The sequence below is a fragment of the Opisthocomus hoazin genome, chromosome Z (assembly GCF_030867145.1).
Source record: "Opisthocomus hoazin isolate bOpiHoa1 chromosome Z, bOpiHoa1.hap1, whole genome shotgun sequence".
Taxonomy (NCBI): Eukaryota; Metazoa; Chordata; class Aves; order Opisthocomiformes; family Opisthocomidae; genus Opisthocomus; species Opisthocomus hoazin.
Window position 1 is genome coordinate 23,950,301 of NC_134454.1, and position 27,164 is coordinate 23,977,464.

Below are 27,164 nucleotides of genomic sequence, written 5' to 3' on the forward strand. Positions count from 1 at the left end.
GCAAATGAGGAACGAGTTGAAAGCTTGTGGGTTAGAATTAAGGGACAGGCTCACACGGGTGACATTACGGTGGGTGTATACTACACGCCACCTGACCAGGAGGAGGAAGTTCATGAGGCCTTCTACAGGCAGCTGCAAGCAGCCTCACAGTCACAGGCCCTGGTTCTCATGGGGGACTCCAACCACCCTGACATCAGCTGGGAAGACCATACAGCTAGGCAGGTGCAATCCAGGAGGTTCCTACAGAGCATCGATGATAACTTTCTGATGCAAGTGGTGGAGGAACCAACAAGGAAAGGCGCGCTGCTGGACCTCGTGTTAACAAACAAGGAGGGACTGGTGGAGGATGTGAAGGTTGGAGGTAGACTCGGCTGCAGTGACCATGAAATGGTCGAGTTCAGGATCCTGCGTGGAGGAAGCAGGGCGATAAGCAGGATCAAAACCCTGGACCTCAGGAGGGCTGACTTTGCCCTCTTCAAGGAGCTACTGGGAGGAATCCCGTGGGCCAGGGCTCTCGAAGGCAGGGGGGTCCATGAGTGCTGGTCGCTCTTTAAACAACACTTCCTCCATGCACAGGAGCAATGCATCCCCTTGAGAAAGAAATTTAGCAAAGGAGGCAGGAGACCTGCATGGTTAAACAAGGAGCTTCTAGTGGAGATCAGGCAGAAGAGAAAGGTCCATGGAATGTGGAAAGAGGGGCAGGCCACTTGGGAAGAGTACAGCAACGTAGTGAGAGCATGCAGGGATGCGACGAGGAAGGCCAAAGCCCACCTGGAATTGAAGCTCGCAAGGGATGTCAAAAACAACAAGAAGGCCTTCTTCAACTACATCAGCAGCAAAAGGAAGGCTAGGGACAATGTGGGGCCGCTGCTGAATGAGGCGGGTGTCCTGGTGATGGAGGATGCGGAGAAGGCAGAGCTACTGAATGCCTTCTTTGCTTCAGTCTTCAGTGCTAAGACTGGCCCTCAGGAATCCCAGGCCCCGGAGGTAAGAGAAGAAGCCTACAAAGAGGACGACTTTCCCTTGGTCGAGGAGGACTGTGTGAGGGATCGCTTAAGTGATCTGGATGTCCACAAATCCATGGGCCCCGATGGAATGCACCCACGAGTGCTGAGGGAGCTGGCGGATGTCATTGCTGAGCCACTCTCCATCATCTTTGAGAGGTCCTGGAGGACAGGAGAGGTGCCCGAGGACTGGAGAAAGGCCAATGTCACTCCAATCTTCAAAAAGGGCAAGAAGGAGGACTCAGGGAACTACAGGCCGGTCAGCCTCACCTCCATCCCGGGTAAGGTGATGGAGCAGCTTATCCTGGAGGCCATCATGAAGCAAGTGGAAGAAAAGAAGGTTATCAGGAGTAGTCAGCATGGATTCACCAAGGGGAAATCATGCCTGACCAATCTGATAGCTTTCTACGATGACATGACTGGCTGGGTAGACGAAGGGAGAGCTGTGGATGTTGTCTACCTTGACTTCAGCAAGGCTTTCGACACAGTCTCCCATGATATCCTCCTAGGGAAGCTGAGGAAGTGTGGGCTGGATGAGTGGTCGGTGAAGTGGATAGAGAACTGGCTGAATGGCAGAACTCAGAGGGTTGTCATCAGCAGCGCCGAGTCTAGTTGGAGGCTGGTGACAAGTGGTGTCCCTCAGGGGTCAGTACTGGGCCCAGTCTTGTTTAACTTCTTCATCAACGACCTGGATGAAGAGTTAGAATGTACCCTCAGCAAGTTTGCTGACGACACCAAACTGGGAGGTGTGGTAGACACACCGGAAGGCTGTGCTGCCATTCAGCGTGACCTGGATAGGCTGGAAAGCTGGGCAGAGAGGAACCTGATGAGGTTCAACAAGGGCAAGTGCAGGGTCCTGCACCTGGGGAGGAACAACCTCATGCACCAGTACAGGCTGGAGAGCAGCTCTGCGGAGAGGGACCTGGGTGTCCTGGTGGACGACAGGTTAACCATGAGCCAGCAGTGTGCCCTGGCTGCCAAGAAAGCCAATGGGATCCTGGGGTGCATCAAGAAGAGTGTGGCCAGCAGGACAAGGGAGGTTCTCCTTCCCCTCTACACTGCCCTGGTGAGGCCTCATCTGGAGTACTGTGTCCAGTTCTGGGCTCCCCAGTTCAAGAAAGATGAACAGCTACTGGAAAGAGTCCAGTGGAGGGCTACGAGGATGGTGAGGGGACTGGAGCATCTCCCCTACGAGGAGAGGTTGAGGGAACTGGGCTTGTTCAGCCTGAAGAAGAGAAGGCTGCGAGGGGACCTTATAAATGCCTACAAATATCTGAAGGGTGGGTGTCAGGAGGATGGGGCCAAGCTCTTTTCAGTGGTGCCCAGTGACAGGACAAGGGGCAATGGGCACAAACTGAGACACAGGAAGTTCCGTCTGAACATGAGGAAGAACTTCTTCCCTCTGAGGGTGATGGAGCACTGGAACAGGCTGCCCAGGGAGGTTACGGAGTCTCCTTCTCAGGAGATATTCAAGACCCGCCTGGACAAGATCCTGTGCAGCCTGCTGTAGGTGACCCTGCTTCGGCAGGGGGGTTGGACTAGATGACCCACAGAGGTCCCTTCCAACCCCTACTATTCTGTGATTCTGTGAACAATACAGAATACATGGTCTCTTTATGTCCCTAGTAGCCCTGCTTTTCTATGACTGAAAAACATACCCTGTAAACACTTATTTCGAGTGAAACAGATCTGCAAAGACACTACACCTGTAGCCCTGCTTAACTCTATCTGACAGTGTAAAAATATTGCACTTTAGACAGGTTTATTTTGTTCCCAAAATGAAATTAAGTCAAAGATGATGACTTTTTTTTCCCTTTGGAACACAAGTTACAGAATATGGTATGCCAAACACGGGTAAAGTTTATCTGCAGACACTGCGTTTTTGTTCCAGAGGCAAAAAGGTCTCAAGAGTACTGCAGAAAATCAAACTTTCACAAAATGCACAAATTATCACCAGTTCCACTGCATAACCAGCATCTGTTTTCATATAAAAAAATAAAGTGTTTGCATTAAACGTTATTGCACCGTCAACTTTTTTTAAAATATCCCCCATTCAAGTCAAATATTTAATTATTTTTATCAAACAAAATATAAGGTCTTTTGTAAAGTATCAAGTAGATATAGTATATGCACTATACAGAAAAAGAACAGTCTAAAGGAATGACATACATCAAATCAGAGATGACAGAAAACAATCATTAGGTTGTTTCTTTTCTGTGATTAAACAAAGATTGCAAAAAGATTGTGTAGACTATTGTATGCATTGTATGCATGAAAAGCATCCCTCCTCATTCAAGGTGTTGACGCAGGAGACACCTTCAAGCTGTCAAGTGCTGCATGAATTCTGAAGTGCAACCTGGACTCCATAGAGTATTCCTTGTAGTTGTTTCTGCAAACAATAAAGTTACTGTAAGAAAAACATTTTCAGCCTGGATTGTTCCTACTTCTTACATGCACTGAAGTATGAAAGTTAACAGCCTTCACTCCTTCAACAGCCACCAGAGGCTGATACACAGATGAGTTATGAGATGTTTAAAGCTGAGCAGAGACTTAGGACCAGTACTAACAATTAAATGTCCTGATAAACTGAATATCCGTGTCTTAGCATCTTTTTCACTTATTTTGATCCTTTCAATTACTGAAATTTGCTGTGAAAAGACAAGCTAGAGGACTACAGAAAAGAAAGGCTGTCAGCTGAAAGCGTATGTTCAGCTTCAAAACACAACTCAGAGCAGTAAGACAGGGAAATAACATTATGTAATCAAAAGACAAAAATACTACTATGTTTCTAAAAAAGGTTTTAGGAGACTGTTTCTAACATTTACCACACTATTGCATGATTGGTATACAATTCTACCTCATACTACGATCTACAGATGAAGCGAACACGCCGTTCTACAGTAAATTTAGTTCTCTACAGCTCTTCCGTAACAGAATGTGAAAGGAAAGAGGGAGGTGTTCAGAAGTGTACTGGCTTTTAATCTGCACCCACTAATGCCTTTAGTGCCACAGATGAAAGCCCCCCGGACAGAGGCGGTACAGATCCTTCCTCTGGACTCTCCAGCTCCATCCATCCCACGCATGCAGTGGAGCCTCAGCATCTCTGAAGCCTGAACGAAAAGGAGCTATGTTCCCCTCATACTCTGTCTTGTTTGACATTGTCTGCTCCTCTGTGTCTGAAGAACAGAGTTTCTTGGAACTGTAAAAACTCAACTACATTGGACAACTTTTCCAAGCCAAGAACACAGATTTATAATTACTTGTCTTTTGCAAAGGGGCTGGTAGGAAGAAAAAAAACACATGCCTTAATTGCTAAAGTTACTCAGTTAATCTACATGCTGATACAAATAAGAAAATTCCACTTACTTTGCAGTTTCTATGTATCTTACTGCTTTTTCTGTCTCATCCTGTTGTTTGTACAGGAGACCCAACTCATACATGGTGAACGGCACCAAATAATTATCGTATTTTATTTGCTTCTCACTAGAAAACCAGAAAAAAAAACAGAAGTGGTTAATTACAACCTTTCCTTGAGTGACCAGTTAACTTTTAAATGCAATCACCACTTGTAAACATATGTGGCCAGAGAAAACATTCTGAAACCTTTCTACTGGTTAATTCTGTGCACATTAATTCTACCTGTGAGAGTGGACATAAAATACTGCCACCACGACCTTCTAGAAGCAAAAATTTATTCATTCCTACTTCCTGTTTGTATTGTGGCATGTTACCCAAGCTACTACGAACACAGTTCCAAGACTGGGACCCTACTGAGTGACCTACAGTTCAAAAAAACCCAACCATCCAAAAAAGATGACTGGAGATAAAAACAACGTTCATTAGGTTAGGCAGTATAATACAAATACTTCTTTCCCACACATAGAATTGAGATCCCCTTACCATAGCTTGTCTGAACAAATAAGCAGAGAAGTAAAAAAATCCAACTTTTCCTCAATACAAGAAATTCTCAGAATCACTGTGGCTGAAAGGCACGTCTGGAGATGATCTAGTCCAATGCCTTGCTCAGAGCAAGGTCAACAGCAGCAACCAGTCCAGGACTGTGTCCTCCTAGCTTTCAAATATCTCTAAGGATGGATACTCCACATTCTCTCAGGGCAACCTGTGCCAGTGTTTGACCAACTCGACAATTAAAAACCAAGAAAGAAAAATCTCCTTATGCTTAAACAGTATTTCCCGCTTTTCAGTTTGTGCCCATTACTTCTTGTTCTGTCACTAGGCTCCACTGAGCAGAGTTTGGCTCTTAAAAAAAAAAAAAAAAAAATCAAACGAAACCACACTCCCTTTCAGGTCTTCTCTTCTCCAGGCTGAACACTTCCAGTTCTTTCAGCTTCTTACATGACAGACACTTCAATCCTTTAATCATCTTTGTGACCCTTTGTTACAGTTGCTCCAGTATGTCCACATCTCCCTTGTACTCATCAGTCTAGGACTAGACACAGTACTCTAGATGCGGCCTCACCAGTGCTGAGGGGAGGAAGGATCACCACCCTTGACTTGCTGGTGACATTCTTCCTAATGCAACTCAGGACACCGTAGGCTGCTTTTGTTGCAAAGGCACATTGCTGGGTCAACCTCAGGTTGACTGTGATGCCCAGTATCCCCAGGCACTTTTTGACAAGCTGCTCTCCAGGGAGTCAGCCCTCAGTCTGCGCTGCTGCATGGGCTGATTCCTCCACAGGGGTGGGCATTGGCACTTCCCTTTGTTGAACTTCACCAGGTTGCTTTCAGCCCATTTCTCCAGCCTGTCCAGGTCACTCTGAATGGCAGCACACCCAGAATCACAGAATGTTCTGGGTTGGAAGGGACCTCTGTGGGTCATCTAGTCCAACCCCCCTGCTGAAGCAGGGTCACCTACAGTAGGCTGTAGAGGACCTTGTCCAGGCGGGTCTTGAATATCTCCAGAGAAGGAGACTCCACCACCTCCCTGGGCAGCCTGTTACAGTGCTACCCATGTGGCATACCAACCACTCCTCCCATTTTGTATCATCTGCACATTTGCTGAGGTTGTATTCTGTCCCATCATCCAGGTCCTTAACGAAGAAATGAAAAACTACTGGCCCCAGCATCAAACTCTGTATTACTCTACTGGTGACTGGCCTCCAGCTGACTTCACACTGCTGGTCACAGCCTTCTGAACCTAGCAGGTCAGCCAGTTTCCAATCCATATCACTACCCCCTTATTTAGTTGAGACTTCATCAGTTTGTGATGATATTGTGGGAGGCAGTGTCAAAAACCTTTCTAAACTCAAGATAAAGAACATCCACTGCTGTCCCCTCACCTACTGAGCCAGTGCTGTCATTGCAGAAGACTACAACGATTGTTCAGCATGATTTCCCCTTCATAAATCCGTGCTCACTGCTTCTAATCACCTTCATGCCTTTGGAAATGACTTCCAGAATTATTTACTCCACCTTTCCAGGAACAGATGAGAAGCTGACTGGCCTGTAGTTCCCCAGATCCTCCTCCTTGTCCTTCCTGAAGATAAGAGTGACATTTACTTTCTTTCAGTCCTCAGGAACTTGCCCTAATTGCCATTACCCTTCAAAGATAATGAAGTGTTACAATGACATTGGCCAGCTCCCTCAGCATTCACGGTTACATGCCAATGACCCAGGTACTCACAGTCATATGCCCATGTCCATGTATATTTAAGTATGTTGAGTTGCTATGGACATACAAACGTCTAGTCTATTCACACTTTTCCTAACCTGATCCTCCACCAACGGTAATTATTCTACGTTCCAGACTTTCCCAGAGGTTCCACGAATCTGGAATTCCTGAATGCTGATCTTGGCACTACAGAACATGGGGAAGAAGGCATCTCGTGTCTTTGCCTTTCCTGTGTCTTTTACAATGACCTCTTATCTGGATAGAATAACATCAACCAATATTGCAGAGCGAAAAAGTTTGCAACAAGCATTGCAAAAGCTCTCAACATTTTGAGAGCAACACTTCTAAAGAGACACTTCATCCACCCAGACAAGCCTTGATGTCTTAAAGCAAGGAGATCGCTTACATCGAACAGTCTTAATGTACAGCAGCAGCCCAAGAAATGTAGAGAGTAAAGCTGACCAGAATGTAGATCTGCCATTTACCAGAAAACTACTTCTCTCCCCTAAGCAAAACATCTGCTTTATGAAGCAGTGTTGTCTGAAGATTTTTGAGATGTCTCAGCTCTAAAAGCCTCCACTGTGCCAACTACCTTCAGCGCAATATTTTCAGAAACAGCATTCCCTTAACTTGTAACCAATCAAACACCACTGCCTTGTAACTTGCAAAATGTTTGACTAAACTCACTTGGGGTCTCAGAAATGGCAAGACAAGGCAAGATGGCAAGAAAATGATAACAAGCAATAGAATTACACGTCACAAATTCTCCTTAAATATCATTTTTTCTAAATTATTTCTTGGAGAAACTGCATGCGTGAAAACTTCTTTTTCAGTCTAATTACTCTAAAATTTCTAAAAAGTTTGCAACTACAATGAGTACGTGACTCAATGCTATATGAAGTTATTACAGTAGATATTGATCTGACACCTAAAGCATTTGAGAAATCCGTCACACAGGAAACTAAAGTTTTCAACTGAAACAAGTAACAACAACTTCTCATCTACACTGAGAAGCATTACCTACTGAAGTACTAAATCGTGAAAAAAAAAACCACAGGAAATCCACGTGAATTATCTTTACTTATATCGCTAGTTCTGCAAATACAAAAGTATTAATTCCAAATGTATTTAGATAAAAGCGTTACCCATCAGTTTGATCTATTCGGTCTAAACCACCACATTTATAGCGACAGGACGAGAGGCAATGGCCTCAAGTTGTGTCAAGGGAAGTTTAGGCTGGATATTAGGAAAAATTTCTTTACTGAAAGAGTGGTTAGGCATTGGAATAGGCTGCCCAGGGAAGTGGTGGAGTCACCATCCCTGTAGATGTTCAAAAAATGTGTAGATATTGCACTTCAGGACATGGTTTAGCAGGCATGATGGTGGTTGGGTTGATGCTTGAACTTGAGGATATTAGAGGTCTTTTCCAAAGTTAATGATTCTGTGATTCCATACAAAGCCATATAATGTTAAATTGCTATAGTAATATACTAGTAAACTTCTGTGATTCTCCAGCTACTTCCAGAGATATTTTAATTCCAGATCCTCAACAGGATGTTTAAGTGTAATTATTTTTGAATTATTATTATTATTCTAACATGACGGCTTCTAGAGAAGCATCAGAAACTTTACACAAAGCTATAAAATCTAACGGTAAAAAGTCTGGTTATGTTATTTTTACCTTTGAATTACTTTACTGAAACAGAGTTCAGCTTGCATGAGTCTTCCCAAGTGTTTCAGGCAGAGGCCTTTCAGTAACTGCAACATGCACACATCATCCATATAGTATTCGTTGCGATCTAAAAGTAAAAGCAAGATACATCAAACAATTTGAAGACATAATGAAAACTAGATTTTTCAGTAGGGAATATGTATTCAGATTCAGGATCTTGCTTCTCAGATTTTATACCTCAAAGCATACGTAAATTTCAGGCACACTTTTAAATACTGTCTACTAAAGATGAAGTGTGCATCATATCTATATCTTTCTCTTTAAAGACACGGGCTAAAAAGAACTAAGAAGAAATAGAAACATCCAGATATTCCCCAGTACTCTGCATCTGGAAGTCAGTACAAAGCAGGCATAAACTGTATCAGTTAAAGATTTCTGTACTTGTAACATCTAAAACAGGGTCCTACAGAACTTTTTGGAAGCATTATTTGGCAGTATAAATTCAAGAAACCATGTTTATTAGTATTCCAATCATCTCTAATGATTAAGGAGCTTCACTACTACTGCACAACATTTGGAAAACTTAAGAAAGATTTACGTTTAATAGGACTAAAAATATCAGATGAAAGAGCTTTTGTGAAGTGATTCAGAAATATAACCTTAACAAGTCTAGTCCTTTTTTTGTTGCCTTGGTTTAAAGCATTTGCCGGGTGCAGGGAAGGAAAAGAAAGGGAAGAAAACACATATGGATAGACAGATGGCAGCACATACATTAACAATTCAGGAAGCAAAACACTCGCCCTTCAGATCATGTTGTTTACAACTAATTACCAGCTCTCTAAGGTCATGTTAATTTTCTTCTTAATAGTCTGCCAAAAAAATCCTACGTAAACAGTTCTGAAACATGTGAAACTAAAAGCATCTTAGGATTCAGTGAAGTGCTTTGCCACTACATCAGGCTTATTTCTGTCTGTGTTTAAACCCAGAAAGTCTCGATAGATAAATAACTGACAGACTGTGCTTTTAGTGACAGGTAGAAGTGCAGTGTGTGAGTATTCTGCATTCCCTCTAGCCTGTTCAGCTAGGCTAAGGCATTGAATTCACGTGACTGTCTCCTAAAGGACTCATTCACTGAAATTACTGGAGGCAAGCACTGATGTCAGTAAAAGCCTGTCAGTCTTTAACAACTTAAACTAGTATCTCCTTGGTATTTCCCACAGGAAGAAAAGCTATTATGCCAAAACACTGACAGTAAATGACAGAAACGCACAGGCCAATTTAATACTGACAACCTCACAACGTATGTGGGAGAACCATCTTCCTACAGTCCTCTACACCAGAGGAAATAACATTACTAGGTTTATAAAATATACAAGAAATTTTTTTCTCTTGAAGTCACAAATTCCTTGTTTATATCTTGGTGAGGACACAACTGTGGAAAAATAAGATTTCCAGAAATCAGGGGGGGGAGTAATTTCTAATGTCTTTCATCTGTTCTTTCTATAATCTCTATTTTCAGTTCTATACAACACAAAACCACTTTCTATCCTTGACAGATTCCTTGCTGTGCCTGTTCACTTGAAGCAAATGAAGTATCAACAGCTCGCTCTAAGCAGTCTCAATCCCTAAATGACCTTTGTGTATAATTAACACACTTTTTTACAGCACCTTAGCAGTCCTTTAAAGCTATATAGTACTGACAGCTGTCTGTTAAAATAATATTGTATCCTTGCCACACTCTAATAGCCTTAATCACTTTCTTTGGGCCTCAATTCAGCAGCAATTCTGGTAATAAGAGTCTTTATCTTGTCTGAGTCTGTATCTTCAAAAGCAAATCAGGCTCACAGATGCAAAGTCCAGAACAAACCTACATTTGACTGCAGTTATTACCAAAACAGATACAGAAAGCGTAAAAACCAAATATGTTTTCAGAGTACATTCTATTTGTAAACAGCATATTTCCCTAAGAAAAACATAATGGTTTTATTTCTGTTCCTTTAATTTTGGTACCTCATGCATCTCTTGTTCGGAATTTCAAAGGAAGTTTACTTCACCGTTACAACCAACCAGCACTTACAGAATCACAGAATCACAGAATGTTCGGGGTTGGAAGGGACCTCTGTGGGTCATCTAGTCCAACCCCCCTGCCGAAGCAGGGTCACCTACAGCAGGCTGCACAGGACCTTGTCCAGGCGGGTCTTGAATGTCTCCAGAGAAGGAGACTCCACAACCTCCCTGGGCAGCCTGTTCCAGTGCTCCGTCACCCTCAGAGGGAAGACGTTCTTCCTCATGTTCAGACGGAACTTCCTCTGCTTCAGTTTGTGCCCATTGCCCCTTGTCCTGTCACTGGGCACCACTGAAAAGAGCTTGGCCCCATCCTCCTGACACCCACCCTTCAGATATTTATAAGCATTTATTAGGTCCCCTCGCAGCCTTCTCTTCTTCAGGCTGAACAAGCCCAGCTCCTTACAGTGCAAGCACTGGATTCCCAGCAGCTTTTGTCAGAACCCTCCACATAGAACTCATGAGAACATGACTTTATTTGCAGATGTCTTGCATGCTGCTACATTTTGGTTTTAATACGACAACAAAAAGAGGAAAAACTCTTGAGATTTCAGAGGCACACTACCGATTCTGCAGATACATGAAAAGAATAAAAAAATTTAGGTACGCAATTCAGTCTTGGCCTTGCAAGTTGCTCTCATTTAGCTCATTATACCATCCAGACTTTAGTGCTATTGCATTTCTTGTATGTCCTTGTGTAACTGTCGATTATGATTTACATGGGAACTGAGGTGATGCATCAAATGCACTTTCACATTTCATAATTAATGTTTCAATAATGTAGCAAAACTAACTTTTACTAAATTGTTGATAAGTGTGATTAAAATCTGAGATGAGCAGAAGCTATTTTTAGTGAATTACCATTTAAAAAGTTCCATGTGCAAAAAGTAATATATCTTCATTCTAGAAGAACACAGAAGTCTTTGAAGAAGATCAGATGACAGCAGCCACCTGATAAAGCCAGGCACTTCTGCAGTAAACTTGCTGTAATAATGGAACTTCATGTCCTTTAGGAATAAGTTATGGACTCATTCTCTAAATATTACCCTGAACATCAATGCTTCAAATACATAAAGATCTAAAAACATTGTCAAATTTTATTTGTTAAAAACACATTTTATTTCACAACTAGCAAATACAATTTACGTTGCTACAAAGTAAAACCACTCATGCATAGTACTTCATTATTTCCTTCATACTTAGCCATATTCTGCTTAGTCTGTGTCTTCTGTAGTAATGTGGTGTAAATTGGTTTGGAAAAGTATTTTTCAGACATAAGAAATTAGCAGATTATGCTTCAAGAATGGTCTCAGAGACTGGAACGTCTTAGTCAGATTCAGTTAAATTCTGTAACTAATAACCTCACGTCCTTGAGTTTCCTGTATTCTTCTGCAGCATCAATCAAGCCAGATAAAGAACATATTGAAAAACCACCGCTAACTTTCATGCGGTTCCAAAATTTCCAATAGCACATTGCCCGAGTCAACACTTAACTCACAGAACATTAGCACAGAGGCAGACAAAAATGTCAGCATTTCTTACCAGTTTATTACTTTCATCTTAACTGATTACTTACTAGTTTCATTTTGTAGAGCAGTTTCTTCTTTTTCAATTGTTACCAGTAAGTTTTCAGTGAGGTCTGCTCTTCTGCCCACAATTGCAAAGCCATTCCAGACATACATCATTTCCTGATAAAAAAATATAAACAAGACAGACTCAAGGAACTGCATAAATATTTAACAAAAGAGTATCCCTTGCAAAGCTGTTATGCAACACTGAGTGCACAAAAGCACTGCCTACAAAAACGTGTTTTTTAAACAACATGGAAAGTTTCAAAGCCAAAACACCCACTGTTGAGAAGCCCATGATTAAAAGTATCTGCACAACTTCAGATAATCATCCACAGTGAGTACACGACATCTGTCACCTACATGCAAGGTTACAAAGACAATCATGTTTGCCTTAATAACCATTTAATTAAAGTTGCATAAGAACATCTATGCATATGGGAGGCCAAATGATACTGAATGTGTGTGGGCAAAGTTAACCTAAATTTCTAAATTTTGCACGTTTAAACACCTTTTCAACGGATTCTATCACGTACTTTCATAGACCTTTAACAACGAATCCGAACAGATTTTATCACATGGTAGTTTACCCTCACCCACGTAACACATCAGCAAAACTGGCTATTCTAGGTTCAAATTGCGGCTTCTGCCATGTGAACTAAAGAAGCAGTTGAAAGTGGTTACTTTCTACAGGATTGTATATAAATTTGTGTGCGTGTTTGTGGGTGTGTGCATGTACATACAGTATACATATATATGCATGCACCCAAACACACACATGCATTTTTATATATATATATATATATATGCTACAATCTATAGGCTGTTACCTTCCATATGGAGCAATACTGGAAGTAAATAAAACTTTCTGGATAAAAATATGGTTCCAGTACACACATCCAACATGTTTCCAATATAATTCCTACAAAAGCTTATTCGGACAACTTTATTACTTAGGTCTTCATACATAATTGAGTATGCAATGAATTTTAAAACTGATGGATTTTTCTTTGGACTCCTCTTTCTATATTAATGAGCCTTAAGATAAGAAATTCCTTCTCAAATTACGTTTTTCCATCTTCAGTTGTTGTTAAGTATTCCACGTACAAAAATTGTAGCATACACATATGTGAAGTATCATTGCTGTGCACACATAAACAGACTATGCACTACTAAAGCCTCTGAAGTTATAAGCATGGGAAATTAGAATAGCATTAGTAAAGTATCATTAACTGTCACACATTTTACTTAGAGTCAATACAAGAAGAAAAAAAAAAACCACCACACCACACTTCATTTTCTTCGGAAAAACAGAAAGTGCTGAAGTAAGGACTGAAATCCTGCCAAACTAAAGAACATGAACACATATGCTAGAAACCAACACAAGTTTGTAGCTGAAAAACAACTTTCAGCCTCATGTGGCAACAGCAATCATTCTCTATATGTTTGAACTTCCACGTGAAAAATCTGGCTCTGGTTTTGGATTGCTAGTAGGTGGTAGCATGATCCAGCGCCTAGCACATTTCACAAAAATCCCATTGCATGAATGCAATAAATCCTAAAAAAAAAAATCTAAAAAATGCAGTCACGTACTACCTGATAATATTATTCTTTCCCTTTATAACAAATTATATTTATTTCTTTCCTATTTCAAAAGGACAAAAAGAAAGCAAGCATAAATACCAAGGCAGGTAATATCAGCTTCACTGGTTGAGAGCTTGCATAGCGCCGAGCTTTCCTTACTGCAAACTTCTCAGTTGGGATAGATTTTCCTGCAATTCTCTGTTTTAAACCATCAACTTGTCTACAAGGAGGGAAAATGGAAAACAGAAGTTGCTTTACGTATTTTTTATTTCAGCTATTTCATTTAGTAAAATTTGCTCTTCTCCTCTGAAGTGTAACACCTTAAATTGTTTCACACCACCTAGACCACAGCTGCAGGACATACGTTTGCTGATAAAAGCAGCATTTTAAATATTCTGATGTTAAAAGCAAAAATTAAAACTGAAAAGTTGATGGTTATAAGTAGAAAGTTACACAACACAAAGATACTCCAGTCAAAAACTTCTGTATGAGGCAAAAAGACTACACACCTCATTGCCTTATAAATGTTTACCTGAATAAAGCTACAATGTCCTCACCAGACCTTTTCAAATCATCCTCTGGAAGCATACACAGAATTGCTGCCTTCTGGAATACATATATTGCCTAATTCAAAAAGAAATAGCAATGTATTACCACATCCAATCGGCTGTGTTCAGTCAACACACTATGGACTCAAATCTCTCACCCCACTTGCTGCAGTGAAGTGTTTCCAGTAATTCTCAGGCAGGTGGAACTAAAGAAGTTTAGCATTTGCTTTGTCACATAATTTACACTATACTTTTATTTTCAACATATTTATTAATATTCTAAATAAGTTAGAATGTTAAAGGTGTCTCCTGCAAAGAACAGGACAATTTACTATGCAAATCACTGATAAAGAGATGAGGTTTAAATGATGTAACATTAATGGACTTTAAAATTGTTATTATATGATCTGTTATGTTCAGATATGCCTGAAAATACAGAAGACAACACCTGAGTACTAAGTCGCGGAAAGTTCAATAACCAGAATTTGCAGAGAAAAGAAGAAACATCCACATCGAATATACTATTCTCTTCCTCTTTTTCAAGAGTTGGATGTATACCCGTTTTCACTAAGCCTAACAGAACAGCAATCTAGAAAGCAACAGACAAAAATGAGGTATCAAAAGTTATTTGCACATCGTGCTTGGTTCGTACTGTGAGAAACATTTTTGCAAGGAACAGGCAGATACCCCAACTTTTCACGTGAGACCCTGTCTCCAGTAGCCTTCTCATTTTATGTCACAAAGCATCTGCTGAATAGGCCTGCTCTTATCTGTTTATAACTAACACAGTTTCTTCAGCCAAGTTTTATTACTGAGTGTTAGAAATTGATCTGACATGCAAGTTAACAGTTTTCCACTCCCTCTTCTTTCTCACAACTCTGGTAAATACCTCTGTTTTAAGAGAGGTGAAGCGTTCTTAGTTATGGCTCTGGTTCTTCAGAATGTGAAATAAAAATTCCTCCTTAACCACCCAGTTAAACCTACCATTTTGTTGCCATTGTGCCTTTGCTTATGGGTTTCAAAAGAAAGCAAAAATTACACTTATTGTGCGATTTGAAATGGAAATTTAACTGTGGAGAGGCTACTGGTATATCATAACAACGTCCACCTGCCCATTTACCTTAGACCACCTGCTCTCTTTGCTGAGCAGGTCTGCATACCGATATGCTTGAAGCCAGTCCTGCTGGAAGGTGTAGCACCACATCAGTTCCCAGTAACAGAGATGATGAATCTGTTTCCACTCTTGCTGGGCTGCTATGCATTCTTGGAACCTCAACTGTGCCTACAATGTAGTTAAGAACGATGAAAATCAGCTCAATTACAGCTCCACATGAGAGTCATGTCTAATTACAGAGCAAATTCTTTCCTAGCACCCAAGTGGCGAACACTTGACTAGTAAAATGAGATAAAACTCCCCTTTCAGTCTCACAGAGAGAGCTGGAATCAATATTGACACTGAACATGAGCAGGTATAAGACCATAATTATCAGTCCAACTAAAATAAATTACTTATATGAACTAGATATTTTTTCCCCAAGTTGAACCCTGACCAAATAAAAACCTTAAAAAGAAAAAATTTACCTTTTCAAAATTTCCTTTCAGTGTATCTATTCTGGCAGCATAAAACAGAATAATGGAACCCTTGAAAGGAGATGAGAAGAATATTCAGTTTCTATTTTAAGCTTAGGCAAGTAAGTACATTGCTGTTCCAAAATTTATTGAGAATACACACATTTGGAAATTTCCGGAGGTAGGGCTCAAGGAGACAGTCTGCTTCCTGAAGGTTGGCTTCCCCTGTACCTAGAGAACATAACAAAGCAACCTCAATATACTTCAAAAAAATGAGTTTCACAGATTGAGATTTTGGTTTCCAAATCATATTATGGCTTGAACAGATTAATGGATGACTGTTTTTATGCAAAAGCAGAATTATTTAATCATATTGTGTTTCTATAAAAATGAATTCTTGTCCTAAAGGTACTAAGTGCTTTAAAGATACTAAATGTCTGTAAGTAGAAACAGAATAGAATACATATTATTTAAACTATTCCACTACAGATCCTAGTTATATTTTTTAAACCCTTTAATTGCTTTAGAAAGTTAGGAAAACATTCCTCAGCTGCCTCCTTTCCTAATTTTGAGCTCAGTAATGAAGTACGGGTGATACTGAAAGAAACAAAGTTCTCCTTAATTTTCTGATGAGCCTGAGGGACAAGGACTAAAATACTTCCAAACTAGAGAATGTGAAAATATACATCAGAGATGCATACAGAATTAATGGTGACTTTTAGCCCCATGTGGCAAGAGCAATGAATTCTCTACATGTTTCTACTTCCAAGCAAATTGGGACTACAGACTTCTTTCTGGAGAAAGTTTTCACAGTATCTGATGTTAATTTATGGATAAGGACTTGTCTGAACTTAAAAGGGTTATGTGATATTTTGTTGTTACATGTTAAGATAGCCCTGCAAATGGAACAAGATGGTGGTATAATGGTATCTACCCTCACTGTTTCTGCAGACATAGCTTTATCAGAGATATTCATTTCAGATCATAATTAAGTATACAGCAATCTTGTGTTACCAAACTAATTGGCCACATTTTCAAAACTCAGCTAAAAAAAAAATCACAGTATTTATCATAATGTGTAGCGTGACTGAACAGCTACACAGTGGGTCTCACCAAGGATTAAGGAGACGTAAGTATGATAAACCAACAGGGTGAAAGTACACAGAATGGCCCTCAAACTGCTGCCAGATGCGCCTTCCCGTAGTTGACAGAGGCCCAACTCCTAAGAAACATCACAAACACATGCAGTATTAACTATCAGTATACAGAGTTACTGTTAACAGTTCCTGGCTCCCCCAAATACAATTTTCCTTTCAGAAGTAAGTATTTTGTAATTCAGCACTTTGTGATCTCAGATCCAACAGAAACTTCTACCAAAACAGTTCTGCCACAGCTGACAGCACTCAGCAAGGAGAAGATTAAGCTAACACTGAATAAAATTACCCATGCATTTCAGCACTCTGCTGAAATGGGACCACACAGACCATGCAGACACACAGGTCTACATGCCTTCCCCACTATTTTCTAACTCTGAGCCTTTCAGAGTAACATCTAAGTCTATGACTGGTGAGAACCTCTCTCAACTGTTCCAGTGCTACTTGTCTTCCTTCACAGAAATCCCTGCTTATCCTCAATTCTCTTCCATCCAGTCAGCCACTATTTTGAGGTTCTGATCAAAATATTAGCTCTGCTGACACACCACCTTCTAGACACCATTTTCAGAACCTACACTGGAATTCGTACTGAGAAAAAGGAATCCAGATTCATGGATATTTATCCAGCTCTTAACACATGAAACTTCTTCCCATCCTTTCCGGTTCATGCCCATCACGTAACAGCTTGACTGCTTGGGGGATTGTTGAGACGAGCTCAGAGGTTCCCTGTTCAAGGGCAGTGGCTCTTCAGAAACATATCAGATTTTAACAGTTTTTCCTCAAAACAAATATTAACTTAACAAGAGTTTTACTGCATCGCAACTTGATGAGTTCTAAGAGAATTCAAGCACCATACAAAAAACACATTGTGATACTCCAAAATTGTTTGTTCTTTTCCTTTCAGCTTTGATTGCCTTTTCAGTCAGGGCAAAAATGTGTGTTATGGAAGAGCTTCAGCATGAACCAGGTCTTTCACAGGAAGAAACAGAATGAACAGGTCTCTACTGAAGTCTAATTTTACACAAGCAGAGCCATACTTGTGGACAAACTAACAACAAATCAGACCGTATGGTGACTCTGTCCCGCTATTCATTACTCTCCTGTGGGTTGCTTTGTCTGGTTTGGGTTTTTTTGTTTTTGGGGTTTTTTTTTGTTGTGTTGTTTTTGTTTGGTTGGGTTTTTTATTTCTTATGGGTGGCAAAGAGAGTTTTAGAGCTACTTGCAAGATACTTACAATACAAGGCTAGGTTTACAAAAATAAGGCTATGACTACAACTACTTTCCTCCTCCATGAGGAAAAGCCGTACTTAGATTCCACAGTGACAAATCAAATTCAGAAATTCCTTCTCTCAAAGAAGTTGGCTGGAACTGTGGGTGGAAAAATGTAGAACCTTGACTCTCCCCTCATTTAGTGTTATGAGGAATATAAATTTCTGACTGTATAGGCTAGAAAAGGAAGCTGACATCCTCTACCTAAGGATCATCAAAGGGGAAAAAAAACCGCAATTTTAAAACCCCTTCTGAAGCAGACTGGCCATTTCCCACAATTGTTCAAGATCAGGGTATCACCATAAGCGCTTTTACACCTGCATCATCTAGCCCACTTCTCATCTCTTCACCAACACTAAAATACTGATAAACAATATAGATCATTATATTTTTAGTGTAAAATATATGATGTTAAATGAATCCAGTCTTTATTTGAGAGAAGACTAATTTGAAAAAACAGTATCAGATCACATACCCTATTGCCGGAAAATCCAATAAATTCTAGAAGTCGGAGGATCCTTCCTGGCAAAAGTGACAGCATCTGAAATACATTTCAAACAAAAATAAGATAAATAAAAACTTAGATACACTTTTAAAAAAAGTAAACCCACTATAAGCTTGAGCCAAAAATGCCAGATTCTATGTTAAATATCATTACACATTAGTGAAAAAGTAAAACACAAAAGAACTCAAATCTAGACACGCATGATCAACAATATACAATCAGCCTGCAGCTTCAGGTAAACTCAGACTTTTGATGAACATCCAGAGCAGAAACAGCCAGACAGAGCCCACCTGTGCTGCTTCAGATAATGACAGTTTTTTCTGTCCTCAGCTGATCAGAACTGTTCAAAATTGTGGGTCATTTGGAATGAAAAGTATTATCTATTTTGGTAGTACTTACAGTCTACAATTGTCATCTTCCTTTACTCCCAATGAAACGACATAAAGGTATCACGAAAGTTCTACTTGTTCCCACTGTGGGACCACTGAATTAGCAGAACAGCAAGTGTACTTGTTTAGAAATACTAGCTATTGTTATCATCTTTTAGCCCTCTATTACATGCACTTTTTGTTCCCCTTGCAACTGCACTCTCCACATCCTATACAACAAAAAACTTCCAGAGAACACAACCACCTTTTCAACAAGCATTACAAGAAGGTCTATTTGAAGGTCAGTGTTTGAAAGCTCCATTCACCCTAATATATTCTGCCCAGGAGAGAGTTTTTCTGTTAAGCTTCCTACTGAGGAGACTTCATGAAGAATAGAAAAGGTCAGAGCACTTATAAACACAGACATCTACCAGTTGCGTGGGTTTTGAACTCTGACAGGTGAAGGTGGACCTGAGTTCTTCTGACCATACTCAGAACTGGCCAGCTCCAGACTGGAATGATACAGAAATCAACATACCAGCAGAAACCAGCTCTCACTGTTGCCATCACAGATGTGAAAAGTCAATTTCTGAAGAAAAACACCAGTGGATGTACACAGTTTTCTTTCGCACAAACTCAGTAAACTACTGCTCATTCTTCTTAATTTGTAACTGTCTATGCCAATCTATAGTATGCCACTGAACCGAAATATTGGCATACGCTGAGATGTTAGAATGAAAGCACTCACTCCAGGTATCCTGTAACCAACTGCCTAAGAATCTTAAAAATTCAGGCTACGCACAGGTAGACGTAGCTGCTTTTCCTCTTAATACATACATTAGTCCAAGAGAATTCAACACAACTCAGAATGAATTAGTAGAAAGATCCTAGAAGGCATGCATGCAAAAAGCCACTGCTGTTTTCATAGTGCATAAAACCTTCAAAACCTTTATCTCCATTCTGGAAATGCGTAATATTTAGAACAGGATTACAGTACTGTAACTGCAAAGAAAGAATCCTACAGAATTATCCTTGGCCTTTCCGTAGTCTGAAAAAGTCATACCAAGTTGAATGCTCCGATTCCAAGTTTTACTCCTCCTTCAAACTGGTAATATGTTTCATTTTTGCTTTTGTTCCCCTGAGTCATCTGTAGCACCTGATGGCATTCTCTTTTGATGCAGGAAAAAAAAAGGAGGGAAGGGGAAACACGACTTAGAATTTATATGAAGTTTAATAATTACAATTGCTATAAAAATATTTCTTTTTATTTTGCAGGCATTAATGCTACTGCACCTGCTTATACCAACATTGAATCTAAATGTTTTCCAATGGCTTACTTGTATATTTGGTAACTCGTCCTAATTTTGAGGCCACCTTTGATAAAGTTGATCATATTTTCATCCTGGAGGAAAAAAATTTAATTATACAAAAACGTGTATTCAGCTATTACACATAACACACACATCAAAGTCCTCCAGTTACATTTAAATTTATTTATAACTTAATGGTCACTGGAAATATTAAAAATGTTTTTCAGTTATTAGGCTCATCTCTAAGACTAAAGTTAATACTTGCTTTAAGTCGGCAGGGAAACGTTTCTCTGGTGTATGTTACAAATTTTAAAAAAGACTGGAATGCAAAAAAGTTAGAGTTACATTTAACAGAATTTCCAATGCACATAAATGAAACCAGCAAGCTCTCCACCAGATGGTGCTGTAGGAACTTATTAGAAAGTTTTGAAATCCTGATACTGACACACGCCAGTGAGCCCAGGACCTGGCGGAAGACAAACCAAAGAATCCCCTGAATGGATGAATTCCTACTGCTGATCAACAGTAACCACATGTACTACCCAACATATGTGCTTACTAACCTCTATAAAAATCGAAGTAAAGCCACAATGTACTAACCACCAAAATAAATTCCTGAAAAGAAAGATGGTTAACAGTTCAACAGGACAGAAATTTTCCTATTAGAATTCACACAGAAGGGGAATATGTGCAGGCATTTCAAAAATACAGATTTAAACACTCAGCGACAACACATATTATGCGCAAAATGAATTTTAAAAAAAGGCTCAGAATCATCAACCAATGGAAATTCCGGATGCCATGAAAGGGTCACTATTTCAAAAGATCTCAATTGTTTTGTCTGCGAGACTGAACACCCAAACCTATGTTTTAGTACAAGCATTCTTGCTACCTCTTTCTGAATAATTCCATTTTCATTATCATCATCATCCTCAGATGAATCAAGGTCAATCAAGAATGAAAAATATGGGGCATGATAGCAATCAGAGCAGGGTATGACAGACAAAAGCAGTGGATCTCTAACACTATGAATAGCGAGGTGATGCTTTAGAGAAAGCATACCCCTCAGGTTTTTTTCATTTTATACAGTCCTAAACTCATCTCCAACAACTCTTTAAAAATTCTCTTCACACTTATAAAAAACCCACCCATGAAACAAAAAAAGAAAGTTGCTTCCACTTGGTTAGTAAAGGAGAAAGGAAATTACAGGGAAGACTGGCATTCCATTAATAAAATTTCCCAACACTTCTGACAAAGTACTGTATTAAGTGGTTTACAAATCTTTGCCAAATTAACTTTTTAGGTCCATCTGATCTTAGTATCTTTGTGCCTCACTTCTTCCTCAAGCTATATCCAAAGGGATTATCTAAAATACATTAATTAAACACTTGTAAAACACTCACATACGTAAAAAAAAGTATGACTAACAACTCCTGTTGCAGGAATCTAATTTCAAACTGAATTTGAAAACACTGTAGCACAAAGTCCCTGAACCACAAGCCCAACAAGAAGCACCAGACAGTATTAAACAGCAGGCCTTTCTCTGAATTACTACCTCAGCAATGCTAAGGCATGCTCATTTTATAATCGTTCATTACTGTATTGTTCCTGACACCATGTCAAAAGTGCATGGAGAGTGATGCTGAGTTGGAGACAAGTGAGGATCCGTTGAAGTTTTGTTAGCTGGGAAACATTCCATCCTTTCCGCGTGAAACAAAACGTGCACTTTCAAACCAGACATTTTCTCATACTTGAGCGTATTTTTAAACCAGTGCTGGACACCGTCAGATGTGATGCAAGTCCGGGAAGCATACCATCTGTATAAGCCTGTAGTGTACCTTCGGTTTTTGGTTCCCGGGTATCAGTAACATCTTTGGTTATCCATAGAAACAAAGACAGGAATTTGCTGGGTAGCATAGCATTTACCATACTTTCAATCACTGCCACAAAATAACACTCATTCACTAGAAAAATGTTTGTTTTTTAAATAGCATATCTATTGTGGAAATGATGTTTTACAAGTACTAACATATTTCTACTGAACTGCTACACAGTGATACAAAATAAATGATTGACTTTACCTGTACGAAGGTGAGAGCTGCTTTCTGTAGTAAGCATTCAGCATAGCAGATTTCAGCATGCATTTCCTCTATATAAAGAAAGAGGAACTATTTACTGTCAGCAAAGTTATTATCAATATTCACTTCTTGAAATAAATAGAACAAATAAAATGTTGCCAAGAAAAGAAAAAAAAGCAGCATTCTGCTGTTGCTGTTTTGATAGCTGCTAATAGGTGTAACACAAAACGCAACAGAAGTATTAACTGGTCAGCTAGCTAAAAGTAGTCATCTATTTCACTCCTCAGACGAAAACTTTGATCTTGCCAGAGCTGACTTCAGCCTAGGGGAAAAGCTACTCGGCATTCTGGTGGATGATGTCCTGTACTTCCCTCTCATCTTAAGTTTAAATATCAGCCTACAGCAACTAGTTCTTCCAACCCTTTATGTCTTAGAAAAAACTTTTGCAGGTCAACGAACACTCGCTGTGGCTCAGGCTTCTTTTAAGCCCAGTAAGACATTACAAACAGGTTTTCACCAAGTCATGCTCAACAAACCGAACTCCCCAGGCAGACTTTCTGTCCTCATGCATCACTAAAGTACATTTGACTTAACACACATGACAGGAGTTACTCTGTACCCATGCTGCAAGACCAGCCACATGCACAAGGCTGCTGTATGTACAGTGCACACATGGTGAGTTCGATGTGTCCAGTATTAAAGAGGATTCTTTTGTGCCAGGTTAGGAAAAAAAAAATGCATACTTGATTCTGCCTGAATCAAACAGGAGATCAGTATTTTCAGAGCCATGAACAATGTATTGATACCACTTCCCAAAACACCTTAAGGTAAAACAGACAAGCACAAAACTTGTTAATATATTGAGATTCCAATGCAACTAACAATAAGGACTTCTTCCACAGCACCAATGATTCTTAAACTTTTGGGAGCTGTCTGAAGTAAAAGCAGAAAAAAAAAAATAATAATCAAAATCTCTTTTTGGTCCTATAATGTGTCGTGAAAGGCATTCCTTTCTTACTGCATGCATGCTCAGAGCCAAAAAAAAAAAAGTTAGTCTGAATCCCCCACATTTTGAAAAGCTTTGCACTCAGATTAAAAAAAAAAAAAACACCATACAGGTGGTTAAGCATATTAGTACATGTTGGTAGGATGTTTTTAAACTTTTTTCACTTTGTTATTTTAGTTGCATTATAAACCACATACCTTCAGTCAGCTGATCCACTGACTGTTTAGAAACAAGATTGGACAAGGATTCCACTACTGTACTTCTTTTCCTGAATCTAGATCAGTTGTATACGTGGAAGAAAAGAAACCCACACAGCATGAGCAACATTTCAACACAAACTTCATTATTCACAACTCTATAATTTCCAACTATAACATATAGATATTCTTAGTAAAGTGATGATTTGTCAGTAGTTGCAATTCTTTGATTAGTTTAATTACGGCCACTAGTATGTATCTAGGCTCAGAAGCCTACCCAACCTTGACTGATGTTCAAAGCACGCATTTAATCTACTTTAAGTGTACAACATCTTCCACCCCACTTCCACCCACCAGCTGCAGAAAAGTCTCTAACGCTGGTCAAGCCACTTGAACTGGAGTTCAATGTTTTATGAATTACTTTTTTTCCATTTCTTAAACTTGCATTCAGAATTAGAATGAAAAAATCAAAAGGAGCTCTAACACTTGAGTATTTTATGGTGTTTTACGCCCAATATGACACCAAAACACTCACATATTTTACTTCCAACAGATCTTAGTGGTCCCTGTTATAAATTGCTAGTTTATTTAAGTATGTCATTCCAAACCCGAATTCATTACTATTTACAGATAACTCAGCTTTATGAAGAAGCTAAAGAAACAATTCCACCTTCAGTAAATGAATGCATTTTGTAATCCAGGAAGTCATTAATCATAAATACTGAGCATTAGCTTATCGTTCATTTATACTACTCTGGACACGGAAAAGTGCAGGATCCTGACAATACGATAATGACACTACAGGTTAGCATGATGCACAAAAAAAAAAGTTCATTTAAGGCGTATGTAGTTCTGGTAGTGCTTCACCTGTGAGTGTTTGATTGCCTTTATCATGCATTTTTATGAGTTTTGTGACTGACTAGACCAGAGCACTTATGCATAAAATTTGGCATCCTGCAGAGATGGTGGTCTTTATTGAAACTATCAGAATTACAAAGAAGCACCTAATTTTCAGACACACTAAACAACATCGCTCACATGAAACCATGAATCAACAGCACACCCGGAAAAAGAGAAAAGAGAAACTGCTGACCTTTTGTTTTCTTCAGGTAGCATCCAATAATTTTGTTTCGTTTCCTTTTTTTTCGTTGTCAATATTGTTGCCATTGCTAAGGAGGTGGTGTTAAATGTCTAAACTAACAACATCTGAGGAAATTTCTTTGGAGACATTTCAGGATAAATTATGGCCTAACCAATACGATGAACCACCAGTACAGCAGAATAAAGCATTCAATTCTGCTTTTGTCAGAGGCTTGTTAAGCACTTCAGCTTTGACAAACCATTTTCTAAGTGTTTTTCATGAAAAAAATAAAGGTCACTAATAACTTCTATTTTCTCTATTCTATTTTGCTGTTGTTCCAAGGAAGACCAGAAGCAAAAGGTTCACATCATTCTTGATGGGAATAATACCTCTTTAATTCTACGGTAACTGAACCCTTACATTCGCAACAATTATTTAAAAATTGCTTGGTTTTAGAAGAAACCTCAGTACAGGCTTAATTCTATTAGACTACTGGGTCCATCTTTGAAAATAACTTTTCAAAAAAAATACCAAAACAGTGTTTTCATGATGAAAAGAAAAATTCAAAATACGAAGCTTTTAAATTCTTGATCCCAATGGGAAACAAAAAGTCACAGGCTGAACTAGCTCAGGCAGTTCAATCATATAGCGCCAGCTTACATGTAGGTCTACAACACCAGCCAGCCATTTAACTAGCTTTAGAGGCTATGCATGCCCAGAATCAACAAGTCTTTGTTTCCACAATACTAGGAAACATACCCTTACCAATAATAATTGGATAGTGACACTTACTCCACCTTTCCAAATCTAGACGACTATCATACTGGCAACAGCCTGCCTTGAAAGCATACAGAGAGCTGGGATATCTTACAAAGAACAGTTTGGAGATTAAGTACCTCATAAATGTTCCCTGCTTGGGCTTACCTTTGGCAAGTTTGCAAAGCTTCTTTCATTGTAGAAATTCCCATCTGTATATCCTGCTGTTCAAAGGTCATAGCAGCCTGCATAACTAAAATAGTGCTGTACCCAAGGGCATGGTACATACTATCTTTAGACCTAGGGCAAACATAGAAGTTTTGTGCATTTAAGCAAAAGAACAATACAAAATTAAATGCTGAGACACTTAATTTGTAAAAAGACAGCAGAATAAAGTAGGAAAGTAGTGGACATAAGAACACAACCGAGCAAGTATCATCTTCCACCGGGTGCTACACATCTGCAGCCACAGGATGCTGTCACTGCAAGTTCTAGAAAATACCCAAACTGGGTTACACAAGCATTTGCACCTAATTATGTTCCATTTATAGTCCACTGGTGTATCTATTTAATTTAGCTAATTAAGCCTTGACATAAATACTTCTTCCTCTGCTTTCACTTAACGTAAGAAGCAAGGACATCCTTCTAACATTACTACTTGATCCAAAGACACATAAATCCACATTTGTGTCACAAAAAAGCCAGTACACACATGTTCAGTCCTGCATAAAAGGCTAGATTGAAACAGCCTGGCTTTCACAACATAATTACACAATCCACAAAAAAAAATTGTTGTTGGGAAGTGGTTACTGATAGTCACATAGTCAAACCCACTGGTTACATTAGCACTATTGCCAATGCTATGTCAGGTGAACTCAGGTTTTGCCTAACCAAGTTTCAAGAGGTTCAAGAAAATGAAGACTGCATACCCCTCTGGCAGCCCCTCCGGTACTGTACTATCAATGTATTTTTAACTAATGCCCAGTGTGAACCTTCTAAGCCTCAACTTGTGGTGACTGCCTCTTGTTTTACCACGAGCCACTATAGAGAAGGATGTCCCTATCTTTGCAACTTCCCCTCAACAGTTCCAGACTGCCAGTAGATTCCCCAAGTCTCCTTTTTGCCAAACTAAACCAAACTCAGCTCTAACAGTCTTAATGAGTCATATGTTCTAGTCTTCTAGTCATGTTGCTAGTCCTCTGTTGGACCCTTTCCAGTTTCCTGAGCATTTTTTTCCTCCCCCTAAATCAAGGAGCCACCCACCAAATGCAGTTTTGAGGACAGGAAACTTCAGCAGTGTCAAGGAAGAGACACCCTTAGGCTAAGTGTTCATTTCTTAAATATATCAGTATTTTCCCTAAATTCTTCACATTATTTAAGGCCTTAAGTTTAACTTTCATTATTTCAGTAAAACAATTGGGCTTTTTAATTTTTAAGGTGTTTTTTCATTTCCTTGCTAGGCTAGGTCCTCCTTTGCAGGTGAGCTGAATATGCTGTATAATAAGCTCAAAACCTGTTAGCTGCCAGAGACTCAAAGCATCAAAACCACAGAGTTTAGAACTTTTTTTTTCTTTGTAGGGAGCATATGAAACAAATAGTTCACTGTACACAAAAACTACTTCACCGTACACAAAAACACTATTACCTGAACAAGTTTTTTTTATTATTTTACAGCGCAAAATGAATATATATGTGAAACACACAAAAAACATTTAGGTAATATGGGGGGGTGAGGGTGGTGTGATATATAGCAATACATACATGCACAATCTATTGCATGTAGAACTCAGTATTTTGCA

General features: G+C 39.4%; 1 protein-coding gene across 6 annotated transcripts in view; it reads right to left on the reverse strand.

Annotated features, from left to right (window-relative positions):
• Positions 1–2,292: 2,292 nt before the first annotated feature.
• Positions 2,293–27,164, reverse strand: part of TTC39B (tetratricopeptide repeat domain 39B) — a 76,196-nt gene continuing 51,324 nt past the window's right edge. For all 6 annotated transcript variants that reach the window (XM_075411575.1, XM_075411576.1, XM_075411579.1 and 3 more), the window contains 16 exons: positions 25,534–25,665; positions 23,529–23,605; positions 22,329–22,396; positions 20,275–20,339; positions 20,001–20,106; positions 18,540–18,605; positions 16,755–16,863; positions 15,805–15,872; positions 15,654–15,713; positions 15,193–15,354; positions 14,057–14,148; positions 13,624–13,744; positions 11,949–12,060; positions 8,318–8,435; positions 4,371–4,487; positions 2,293–3,393 (listed from right to left, as the gene is read on the reverse strand). In XM_075411575.1, the coding sequence (XP_075267690.1) occupies positions 3,297–3,393; positions 4,371–4,487; positions 8,318–8,435; positions 11,949–12,060; positions 13,624–13,744; positions 14,057–14,148; positions 15,193–15,354; positions 15,654–15,713; positions 15,805–15,872; positions 16,755–16,863; positions 18,540–18,605; positions 20,001–20,106; positions 20,275–20,339; positions 22,329–22,396; positions 23,529–23,605; positions 25,534–25,665 (1,570 nt within the window). In that variant the 3' untranslated portion in view covers positions 2,293–3,296. The remainder of the gene's footprint in view (positions 3,394–4,370; positions 4,488–8,317; positions 8,436–11,948; positions 12,061–13,623; positions 13,745–14,056; positions 14,149–15,192; positions 15,355–15,653; positions 15,714–15,804; positions 15,873–16,754; positions 16,864–18,539; positions 18,606–20,000; positions 20,107–20,274; positions 20,340–22,328; positions 22,397–23,528; positions 23,606–25,533; positions 25,666–27,164) is intronic.